Genomic DNA, 12,957 nt, shown 5'->3' on the forward strand with positions numbered 1-12,957 from the left:
CTCCCCCACTTTTTCCTCTTTTACTTTGTAGCTCTTGGAACTGTTTGACAGTGAAGATCCTCGTGAGAGAGAGTTCTTAAAAACGATTCTGCATCGCATCTATGGGAAATTTCTGGGTTTGCGTGCCTTTATTCGGAAACAGATCAACAACATTTTTCTGAGGTAAGAAAACACATGGAAACACAAACACATACAGTATGCCACAGAAAACCATTGTGAAGAGCAGTGAATCTTTATCCTAGCAAGAACTTAAGTGACCTGGGTTGATCAAAAGACAGTTAATTGAATTTCATTCCATTTAATTCTACTTTTTTAAATTCAAGTTTGCATTACAACTCTGCATCCTGTTCAAATTCAGGACATTAACTGAAATTTAAAAGGCATTCTCAATTTAATTGTGAATAATACACCGAGTACCTTTACTTAAAGCAGTGCTGGTATTCTTGTATCCAAACGTTTATAGCTGTATGTCTATAGAATGTTCAGAACTTCAGTTCACTGATTGCAAGTCTGATTTCCCAGATTCCTCTATGAAACTGAGCACTTTAATGGAGTAGCCGAATTTTTAGAGATTCTGGGCAGGTGAGTTGTTGTTTCATTTTTCTTTTCTTACTTGTTAGCAAGGCAAGCTTGTTCAACTAATGGGTGCCATGTGATTTGAGTGCATTTGAATACAGCAGTTAGTCAGTGTGCATGCTGGGTAGAAGTTTGTTTGGGTTCAGTTTCAGTCTGAAGCTACATCCACATTAATCCGGATACATTTGAAAATGGCGTTTTCATTTTTTCGAAACGCTCTCTGTCCACACTGCCATTTTCAAGAGTTTTCCAAAAGTTGCTCGTCCACACTGAAATGTATGAAAACTCTTAAATCCAATTACTGCGTATGCGATAAAACGCCGTTCCATGTATGGTCTGAAACACAATTGTCCTCGTGTTCCGTCACCGGACAGCAATTCCGAGTAAACTCCCCGTCGCCTTTGAAGGTATGCAAAGTGAAGGTTGTACAAAGTAACATTTATCTTTAACAACGCTATCAAAGTGAATAGCAGGCACAACAACACCACTACATTGTGGTCTGCCATCTTGATTGTTTTGGGTTGAATGGATCACATGACTGCATTACATGACAACAAATACGGCATTGTTTTCAGATATCTCCGTTTCCCCTGCCCACACTATAATGTGAAGACAGCGATTTTAAAATCTATCCACTTGGGAGAGAATTTTCGTAAAGCTCCATTTTCGATGTCAGAAACACAGTCTCAGTGTGGACGGAAGGCCAAAACGTAGAGAAAAAGATACGTTTTCAAATGAAAACGTATTAGTGTGGATGTGGACTGAATATAGAGCCTTATAAGTGTTGTAGACCACAGTGATCTAATGTAAAAACTTCTCAGATCGTCGTTTCATCAGTTGTTTTGTAATTGCAGTATCATCAATGGCTTTGCTCTGCCACTGAAAGCTGAACACAAGCAGTTCCTGATGAAGATTCTCATTCCTCTGCACACTGCCAAAGGACTAGCACTGTTCCACGCACAGGTATTGCAACACTGTGAAAACACAGTTAATTGCATTTAAGAAATGAATTTAAAGACAGTGATTTGTTGTTGTTTTACATTATGAACTTTTAAAAGCCGCAATGTGATCTGTAAGGGATGATGTACAGGAAACCAGTCATTATTGCTAAGTAAATCTAGGTTGATCAGAAAATGATATAGCTGCAGGCAGAGCTCCAAAAAGGGGCGGGAGCTCCAAACTGCCAGCAAAGATATAGGGAGCCCCTAACCTAATCCTTTCCCTAACCCTTACTGTGTAGGAAGTGACGCCTCTTTTTGGAGTCGGCGCAACCCCCTTTTGTAATAACCACGCCCTTTCTGGAGTAACTTTGCCCTCTTTTGGAGATTCCACCCCCATTTGGAGATCTCTGGCCTGCAGCTATACCTGCTAAGTTGATTAGAACCAGAATCAGGTCTTATATCACTCTGATGAGGTTTATTTTGCATTAACAATTGGCTGACTGTACATTTTCCCACTTATTACCTGTCTACTTGCCAAATAAATCAATCCATGGACTTGAAATATTGATTTGAGTTCAAATTATTTTATTATTTGAGATGGAAGAGGCCATGGAGAGATATACAGATATCTAACAGATATAGAGTATTTCATAGAGCTGTGTAATAAGGCTATTTATTGGACACTCATCATTAAAGGAACTTACAATGCCTTCTTTATACTGTATATTTAAAGTTTTCTGTGTTGTTAGAAGTGCCAGTAAAACAGATTTTTTTAAGGTTATGCAATTCACCTTATCTAGTGATATGGTTCGTATCCATTTAAAATATTGTGTTTTCTATTCATATGCAGATTTTTTATGGGTTAGAAGATAATATTTGCATATTTGCCTAATCTGTTGACTGAATCAGCAAATGTTTTTACAGTCAAACCATCTATTCACAACTCTCTTCTTGTTCTATTTCAGCTGGCTTACTGTGTGGTTCAGTTCATAGAGAAGGATCCCACCCTCACTGAGGCGGTAATGCTCACCTCATCTCTACTGTGAAATGCTCTTTATTTATTTATTGTTTTATTATGTTCCCTGAGGTCCACTGATAATGTTAGTAAAGGTTTTTTTTGCCTTAAAACAGTCATAATTTAGTAATATATGATAATTTTCCACCCTGTCTCTGGCCCTTTTTCTGAAACGCTCGGTTTTGGCCTAAGCGCCTCCTTAAAACTGCAGTGTAAACACCCACTGTTCTAATTGTCGTGCAGCCCCTCGAAATCAGCCATATTTGAAACATAATTTGAAGAGAATGAACAAGCTCCACAATGTTATAAAACAAAATTTCAGGGTTTACACATAACGTGCATCCAACACATTACATCTGTACATATTAAACTGCTCATCTCAAGCACAACTGTTAATACTCACACCCTGTCTACACCGGACGCCAGAGCATGTGAGCGGAGAGGTGTGACTCTCCGCTCAATAACCCGTTCCATGCATGTGCGCTCCGCTCAGCCGCTCACGCTCACCGGTAAAAAAGCGTCCTCTCAAATCCCGCTCCGACTTTACATTTCTCTGTAGTATTCTTGGTTCCAAACATGCACAAAGGGGGTAGCTACAGTTACCCAAGCAACTGCCCCTTTGCCCACATGGGCTGAGGAGCCCCTCTGGGAGAAATATAGACTACAGGCCGACATTTATTAAATTATCAAATGATGAGTAATGTACACATCTGAAATTATGTGATTGTATTGTTGTGTTTTTGTATATAAAATCTCGCTGTTTATTTTGGATTGGTTTACAACGGCTGTTAGATAATCGGATGAACCAGACCTTCCTTATCATTTGTAATCAGTCAAATATTTCTCTGTTAGCACATATGCCATTGAACATCTTCAAATAATGCCTTAAAAAATTCCAGTTCTATATGACCTTTATTTACTTTACAAAGTCATCAAACATGCCACTACAAGTGATAAAACGTGTGTTGGCACGGAAACTCGCTTTTCAGTTTAAACTGGACCCGAGTGACACAACCGACCCAGAAAAACACAATCTTTTCAAATTTAAAGTTTGTTCGAGTTGTTTATGGCAATAATGAAAACATGGACTGATACCAGGAAAAATATTGCAGGTAAAAGTGAAATTCATAATTATTTTTCAGTTGTCTCCACGGATTGATACTGTAGATTTGATACATTAATAGGTTTCTGATTTAATGCTATCAGACTTTAGGTCTGTAAATTAAAATGAGCAGTTTCTCATCCTAATTTTGTGTTCAGTTTTAAAGGGTGTATTAAGTTATCCAAAACCGCAGTGAATGTTTTTCTCTTTTTCAGTGTTGTTGCTTTATTAATATTCCCTTCAATTTTATATGTACGAATCATATGCAATCTAAAGGACTGTGATTATTTATATAATAATTATTATATTAGTAAATAAAATGTGCCCCCTTTGTTTTTTCTTGATATTTTTAAAGCATTATAAAGTGAATCTGGACTTTATATGCGTCAAATGATCATGTCTTGTGCATGCACTCTTTATGAGTACAGCAGGGTTTAACCATGGATTTAAAAAATAAAAAATATTTGTCCTGCATAAAGTGAGATTTTGCCCAATATATACAGTATATTAGATGAAATCGTGTTTAATGATCCTAAAACAAATACAAATTATTTCCTTCGTTTAAGAAAAGTTTTTTTTTCTAATGTACAATCATTTATAGCTTTTTATTCTCTGCGCATGAATGCAGCAAGCGATGTCGGAAGATGTTATCTGCAAACACTAATCTAGAATTATTTTTTACACTTCACTTCTCGTTATGGTGTGGATTTGGCTTTGGGAAACTGACCAGCAGTTATGTGCCACATTATCCCAAAGCAGAAATCGAAAGCTTGTCGATTAAGTGAGATAATTCCGTAATGAAATTCTCTATGCGAGAGTGGAAATCTTTACTAATCAAATGCTCAATTGTACAATAGAGGCAGGAAAGCAGAATGCTCCACCTGCAAATTAGTACACACTGATCTGCAAGACCATGCATGTTTGTTGGTTTTGATGCAGGGATTTTTTGTGTGTGTTCGCCGGGATTCAAGGCAAAATGCTTTGCCAGTATACAGTAGGCTATTACTAATCTAACATATTCAATTGAGGGTGCTCTAACGTTCGCAACCACGCAGAACCGGGCTTGCATCTAGCTGGCAGCTGCACTGACATGATGGCAAAACAACAAGATACATTACTTTATTAAGATACTAATTTATTATCAAATAGTAGTGTAGCCTACTAGCTCACCTTTTGCTGCACTACCATGTTCACGTAGCACATTCTCGTGCTTTCTGGCAATGTTACGCATTCCAAAAGGAATATTTGCTAATTCTCACGGACTCTCCACACTCCCTTTCGATTTCCTCGTTCTTAACTTTGATTTTATACTTTGCATTTATTTAGGCTATAAGGTTTGCAACTTCTAAAACAATGTTAGAGCTCCATAACATCAGGCCTATAGCTTATTTCGCAGATTCCCAAACCAGCATATCAGGAAGCACATTCTGGGTTGAGCGAGCAGCACTGAGCGGCCTGAGCGAGCTGAGCGGAATCTTCAAAAAGGCGCTCTCCGCTCAGGTGAAATTATCACCGCTCCGCCCAACACTCCGTTCCGCTCACATGCTCTGCCGGACGCGAGAGTCGCATCACGTCAAAAGCAATAGAAGCCATTATAATCAACGATGCTGTCTACCATTGAAGCGGCGCATCATGCTGCACTGACAGTAAACAGATGACAGTAAACAGATGTCCCGTTCCATTTTGCGCTAAATGGGCTGGCGCTACTACTGCCAACAACACAAATAAATGGTTACGAATGTTTGTGTCGATGCGGCCGATGTAGACAGCCTCAAGCTGTTGCATTGTGTCGCTTCAACGGACGCGCCTGGTATAAACAGGGTGTCAGCACCATAAAATATAAAACAGTCATGACATTAGAAATATTCATGAATGGAACTGTTTACTTACTGTTTTGCTTCGGGTCCAAGTTTTTTTAACTACCCTATCCTTCAATAACAGTTCCTTTGCAAAGCTTGAATCGTTTTATGACTGGTTCACAAGCTATCCTAAGTCTAAGTCTACGGTAACTCAGATAACCACTCTGTATAATTGTGGTGAGAAGAATAACATCTCAGAATGCTATTCTGAGATGTGGGTTGGCACTGTTTTGGGGGCACGAGGGGGACCTACACAATATTAGGCAGGTGGTTTTAATGTTGTGGCTGATCGGTGTTTTAATCCTCATGACATGACCCCTTTAAAGAAATAGATGCTACACTTCACCTCGGATGCATTAAATTGATCAAAAACACTACCTTAACTTAGTAATGCTACAAACTATTATTACTGTTTGAAATAGTTTTTAATATATTTTTTTCATTTAAAAATAAAATCTTTACCTGTGATGTCAAAATTCGGACGGGACTAGTTTTCCATGAGGAGATTAGGGAAATTTGTGTTTTACTGATGTGCTTTGTGATTTTAATCCCACCCGAATCTGACAAGTTTGTGTTTTTCTCACACAACCTCTGTAAAAATTCCAGAGCAAATTATGTACTGTTTTTCAGCTAACTCAAGGGTCCTCTGAGAAATCTAATCTTGTCCAAATGCAAATGTCTGTGATTACCGATATTGAATTTTCACAACGCTTCTCCTTACGTATTTTAACCTACATGAACTACCGTTAAGATTGTACTTATATCCACAGTGCGCGCCAATCTTCTGCCTGCTGTGCGTCTTTCAATTCGAATGTAGATTTTTTTGCCATCTGATGAAAAATAAGAAAATAAAATGAACAACGAGAGCCAGATCGCAGAAATAGCTAAGACTGGCCAATGTAATATCAGCGTCTGGTAAGATACTCACCTTAATTTCTCCACTCAGTTACGTACTGTTAAAATTATATTTATTATTTACTATTTTATTGGGTTTATTATAAACAGCCACTTCTATAAACTCATGCAAATGTATAATGTATAATTAATTAATTACAATTAAATCAATAAATTAAATGATTATTTACAATTAATTTTTAATATGATAAATCATTTTACATTTAAACTTATAAAGTTTAAAAGATACGTTAATTTTATCACCAAAATTATGTGTTCAACCTTCTGTAATGCCCACATCTAGAAAACAGACACTCCCACCTCTGTAATAAACACAGGGATCTTTAGTCCCATCCGAATCAGTACATTAAATCTCAGATGTCAGGTGATAATTATTGTAACTCAAATGTCGTTTGGAATATGAATCCCGTCCTAATAGGGTAAAGCCTCCTTTACAGTAGTCATTATTCCGGTCTACTAAGAATCCTTAAAAAAATATTCTAATTTTCTTATTCAGTACTCAAGAAACATTTTGATTTGTAAGAATAGTTAAAAATAGTTGTGCTACTTAATGAAGTAATGAAGTGTAATCATCGCAATATAGTGTCTTTTTCATTTCCTGAAGTATTGAGTACTCTGGCATTTCTTGCAAGTCACTTTGGCCAAATGGCCAAAAAGACACAGATCTCTCTAGAAATTAATCTGATTATTGTTCTTTTGAGAGATGAAGTCTTTCCATGCACTGCAGTCTTGAAAGAAGAAAGCAAACTGGATCTGCCAGGATAGTGAGAGGGAAGTGGACGGCCCAGATGCACAACACCAAGAGGACAAGTCCTAGTCTCTAGTTTGAGAAACAGCAGCTTCAATGACCAGTATATGCCAAACATCAGTTTCATGAATGGGTTGTGAGTCTGTAATTATTAGGGACTGTACTACTAATTTGTCTTGAAGTTATGTACTTCTATTACTGTATAAATACTGCTGAGAAAATCCCTTTTGGAGTGACCTGAGGTTAAGTGCCTTGAGGGCACAATGGTAGTAGTTTGAACACACACCTTTACCATAAACCACTATGCTTCACCACGTTCAGAACAAGGTACTCAAACCATATTTCCTTAGACATCATAAAGAGTAAAGATGCTGAGGGGCTTCTGTGGACCTGGTGTTCAGTTTCGTGTCATTGGCAATCTGCGTTTCCATAAAATAAAATAAAATTCAGCAAATATGATTATACAGATGCAGCTGTGTTTGGTTGAACAGTCATGCGTGAACAATGACTACATTCTGCAGCAAACACAGGGACCAGTGTTCATCAGTGTAGAACTTGTTACCAATTATGTTTGCCTGGGAGCATTATTGTGCTCATGGGTTTGCACAGGCCTAGATCCCTCACTGGTACAAACTGTATATGCAACAAATGGGGTGCCACATAAAGGGAGTCGGTCTGAGGACTAAACATTTTGTGCAAAATCTTGCTCAAACCACCCACAATAGGTAGTTCTACAGGGTTGATATATTAATTGGTACCTATATTATGTTAAATATCTTTATCATATTTTTATCAAATGTATCATTTCATTTTATGATGTGTATAGGTACAGTTGTGCTCAAAAGTTTGCATACCCTTGGAGAATTGGTCATATATGTACAATTTTTAAAGAAAACATGAGTGAGCATGCAAAACACATTTCTTTTATTTCTTATGGGATTCATATTCAACTGTAGGTTATAACAGAATAGCACAATCATAAAACAAAACATGGCAACAAAGAAAAAAATTAAATGACCCCTGTTCAAAAGTCTGCATACTCTTAGTTCTTAATACTGTGTATTGCCCCCTTTAGCATCAATGACAGCGTGCAGTCTTTTGTAATAGTTGTCTATGAGGCCCCACATTCTTGCAGGTGGTATAGCTGCCCATTCGTCTTGGCAAAATGCCTCCAGGTCATGCAAAGTCTTTGGTCGTCTTGCATGAACCGCACGTTTGAGATCTCCCCAGAGTGGCTCGATGATATTAAGGTCAGGAGACTGTGATGGCCACTCCAGAACCTTCACCTTTTTCTGCTGTAACCACTGGAGGGTCAAATTGGCCTTGTGCTTAGGGTCATTGTCATGCTGGAAAGTCCAAGAGCGTCCCATGCGCAGCTTTTGTGCAGAATGCAAATTGTCTGCCAGTATTTTCTGATAACATGCTGCATTCATCTTGCCATCAATTTTCACAAGATTCCCTGTGCCTTTAGAGCTCAGACACCCCCAAAACATCAGTGAGCCACCACCATGCTTCACAGTGGGGATGGTATTCTTTTCATTATAGGCCTTGTTGACCCTCTCCAAACATAGCGCTGATGGTTGTGACCATAAAACTCTATTTTGGTCTCATCACTCCAAATTGCAGTGTGCCAGAAGCTGTGAGGCATGTCAAGGTGTTGTTTTTTGTGGCATTGGTGCAGTAAAGGCTTCTTTCTGGCAACTCGACCATGCAACTCATTTTTGTTCAAGTATCGTCGTATTGTGCTCCTTGAAACAACCACACCGTCTTTTTCCAGAGCAGCCTGTATTTCTCCTGAGGTTACCTGTGGGTGTTTCTTTGAATCCTGAACAATTCTTCTGGCAGTTGTGGCTGAAATCTTTCTTGGTCTACCTGACCTTGGTTTGGTATCAAGAGATCCCCGAATTTTCCACTTTTTAATAAGTGATTGAACAGTACTGACTGGCATTTTCAAGGCTTTGGACATCTTTTTATATCCTTTTCCGTCTTTATAAAGTTCCATTACCTTGTTACGCAGGTCTTTTGACAGTTCTTTTCTGCTCCCCATGGCTCAGTATCTAGCCTGCTCAGTGCATCCAAGTGAGAGCTAACAAACACATTGACTATTTATACACAGACACTAATTGCAATTTAAAAAGCCACAGGTGTGGGAAATTAACCTTTAATTGCCATTTAAACCTGTGTGTGTCACCTTGTGTGTCTGTTACAAGGCCAAACATTCAAGGGTATGTAAACTTTTGATCAGGGCCATTTGGGTGATTTCTGTTATCATTATGATTTAAAAAGGAGTCAAACAACTATGTGATGATAAATGGCTTCATATGATCACTATCCTTAAATAAAATACATTTTTGCATGTTCAATCATATTTTCATAATCAATGCCAAAATTTCACAATTTCTGCCAGGGTATGCAAACTTTTGAGCACAACTGTATGTTTGTTACTTTTTTTCTAACTTCAGTTTATCAGAATTGCTAAGTTTATTAGTATTTTTCTATTTCCTTTCAGGTTATTCGAGGTCTTCTTAAATTTTGGCCCAAGACATGCAGTCAGAAAGAGGTAAGCGCATCTGATAACTCTGACTTATGGTCCAGTGGTTACAGAGAGTGCATGAATACATGGCAGTGGTAATAAAATCTATACAATAAATAGTGCCAATATTGCCATTATAAAATGGCATTGCACACTCTCTCCATCTTAATAAAAAAAAATTTAATTGCACTTAATTCTTAAAAAACAATTTAATGAGCTGTTCACTATTGTATTATAATACATACTGTAATAATTAGCTAAAAATGCAGTGGATTTTTACTTGATTGTGATATCATTATCATTATGCAGCACACTTGCTGTTACTGTAAGCATGCCATTTTTATCTGGTTATGAGCACAAAACAAAGATTTTAAAGAATCTACCTGTATTAAATCTTGTCTGAAAGAACATAAGAATAGCAGCTTTATTTGCAAATTATTTTCTTAAAGCGTCTCATGGGTTCCTGTGTTTTGTCTCTGCTCTGCTCTGTTCAGGTCATGTTTCTAGGGGAAATTGAAGAGATCCTGGACGTTATTGAACCCACCCAGTTCAAGAAGATTCAGGAGCCCTTATTTAAACAAATCTCTAAATGTGTAGCCAGTCCCCATTTTCAGGTACAATGCATAAATAGGACAGACATTTGAGTTTTGCTTCCAGAATGCTTAATAGAATATACGGTTGTACGTTTTTGTTTTAAATAGGTGTAATTAAAACTAGCTCTGATATTTGCAGGTAGCAGAACGAGCACTGTACTACTGGAACAATGAATACATTTTGAGTCTAATTGAAGATAATAATGCCAAAATCCTGCCCATCATGTTTGGAAGCTTGTACCGGATCTCCAAAGAACACTGGAACCCGTATGTTTTCAGTTTGAGCTTCATCTTTTAGTATTGCTGTGGTCCAACTCTATTTGAACATTTGAATCAAATTCTTTGTCCAAAATATTTCATGCTAATGCACACAATATCCAAGATTACCCATGTCCTCACTGATAACAAATGATATGGGTTACGGTGATGGTTCGATTAACCTTAAAATGGAATATACAACAAAACTGAATTTCAGTCATGTCAACTCTCGTAAAGATTTAGCATGTTAATCTGGGTATGACATATTGATAGGACATTGGTCTTGGCTGACTAGATCTGCTATGCTGCTGCTGCTGCTGCAGAGCAAGTACGGAGACTTGCTACTGCTAGAACATACACAGACATACTGAGTTACGCATGTGGACATGCTGCTGCTGCACAATTAGACAAAAAAACGTGAGACATGCTGCATCGAGCATGTTGGACATGCTGCTGAACAAGTAGATATACAAACAATCCCCCAACAAAGCAGGGAAGCTGCACAAATGTATAACAAACACAAAACTCAACCCTCCAACCAAGCAGATCTGTCGCTAAGACCTGTGTACTACTGCTGCTCTGAAGAGCCATGTGCACAGAGTGCTAGCTAGGTGTGCATAATGCTAATGAACTAAATTTCTATGTGTGCCTGGGCCTGTTTGGCCAAATGGCTTAAACGGCTAGTGACCTGACTCATAATGTGCACCTGGAACAGGAAGGCCCAGAGCTTATAGCTATGTGTGGATTTATTTAATTGATGACCTAAGATAGTGATGTGTGCAGCCAGATTTGGCTAAGGCTTACTTTGTTAAAGATGTGCTTCTAAGTGTCAAGGCCAAAAGCAGACCTTACCATGCAAGCTGATGGAAGAAAAAGCCTCAGCAGCCACCTGAGCAAATACCATTTTTCAGAGAAAAACTCTCGCAGCGCTCTGTTGATTGGCTAACAGTTAACAAGTTCAAAGAACCTATCAGCTTGCGCCACATAGTTACATGGCTGAATTTCAGTCATGGTCACCACAAGTTAAAGAGAGGCTGTGCTATTTTTTGAATATACATTTACATTTATTCAGTTATTCAGTGTTTTTAGGCACACCACGCTTTTTTAAACAAGCCTGATCTCATGAAAATTACGCAACTATGGCGACAGCAGTTCTGAGATGTATCGCAGCAGTTCTGAGGTGAAATGTCTACTATGTGGCGCTTAAGTTTTCTCCAAAACATATTAGGTTTTTAAGGTTAATGCTCTATCAAGTGTTAAATCAATAAAACCTACCTACTTCCCTACCCTAAACCTTTAACCTAAACCTAACCGATAGTGTCATAAAAAGCAAATGTGAGATGAAGAACGCACGTTATTTTGTGTTGCTTTTATGACACCTTCATCAAGTCAACATGTGTTGACTCATGTGCCTTTCAGGACTCATACTCTGGTCCTTTGCATGGCAAGTGCAACGCTCTACCAGTTGAGCTACAGCACCATTTAATTCAGCTGGAACAAGCTGGTTAATGTAGTTGGTTATGTAATGTAAATGTTCAAATGTGTCGCTTTACGAGTCTTGCACTATTATAAAAGTGTTCAGATGTCATAAGATAGCATAGTGTGAGGCACAGGGCAAAAAGTAAGTGTTTATGAACTGAAAATCTGCTGTGAATCTTACTCGTGATTTTTGTGAAAGGGAATAAAAAAGCAATGCTGTTTTAGTGCCTCTAGTGTTCATTTCACAAGGAAAGTGCCGCGATACGTGCAAAAATGTAGGTATAGTAAGGTGATTCTATGAGACCAGGTTGTATTAAAACAGTAACTATGTAATAAAAATGTTATTAATATAAATTTTCATTAAAACTATTTTATAGGAAATATCCATGTTTTAGATATCTCTGTTTAAGGAGACATGCCTGTTTTATATGCTGGTTACAAATCAGTTCAGTACATCATGACACACTTTTAAGTTATCTGTTACCAAAATGATGTCATGTCAATTCAGTTTTGTTTGAAGTTTCAAGTACATACAAATGCAGTTTCAGTATTAAATTGCCATGTTCTTGTTTCCATTGCAAAGAGGCTTTTTTTTTTTTTTTTGCTTAATTAGCTTGATTATTATGAAAGTCATACATTTACTTAAACTGTTAGAATCCTCAACCTTAAAAGCTGCATGTACAATTATTTTCAATCTCCCAGTAAAGAAATATAACTGCATGTACTGCAAGGTTGATGAATATGCTCTTATCTCTAAATTGTCTCAGGACGATTATGGCCCTGGTATACAATGTATTAAAAACACTGATGGAGATGAACAGCAAACTGTTTGATGAACTGACAGACTCGTACAAATCCGACAGACAACGGTAAGCGTATGGTCTTTACTCTTTGCACCTTCTTTAAAATGACACTATTGGTTTATGATTGGCTATTAA

General features: G+C 37.8%; 1 protein-coding gene across 1 annotated transcript in view; it reads left to right on the top strand.

The window, feature by feature from the left end:
• The window catches only part of LOC127410047 (serine/threonine-protein phosphatase 2A 56 kDa regulatory subunit alpha isoform-like), a 47,160-nt gene that overhangs the window by 30,953 nt on the left and 3,250 nt on the right, over positions 1-12,957 (top strand). The window contains exons 5-12 of the mRNA XM_051645057.1: positions 32-162; positions 523-582; positions 1,431-1,539; positions 2,483-2,536; positions 9,666-9,716; positions 10,184-10,303; positions 10,422-10,549; positions 12,787-12,888. Of these exons, the coding sequence (XP_051501017.1) occupies positions 32-162; positions 523-582; positions 1,431-1,539; positions 2,483-2,536; positions 9,666-9,716; positions 10,184-10,303; positions 10,422-10,549; positions 12,787-12,888 (755 nt within the window). The remainder of the gene's footprint in view (positions 1-31; positions 163-522; positions 583-1,430; positions 1,540-2,482; positions 2,537-9,665; positions 9,717-10,183; positions 10,304-10,421; positions 10,550-12,786; positions 12,889-12,957) is intronic.

This window comes from Myxocyprinus asiaticus, chromosome 19 (assembly GCF_019703515.2).
Source record: "Myxocyprinus asiaticus isolate MX2 ecotype Aquarium Trade chromosome 19, UBuf_Myxa_2, whole genome shotgun sequence".
Lineage (NCBI taxonomy): Eukaryota > Metazoa > Chordata > Actinopteri > Cypriniformes > Catostomidae > Myxocyprinus > Myxocyprinus asiaticus.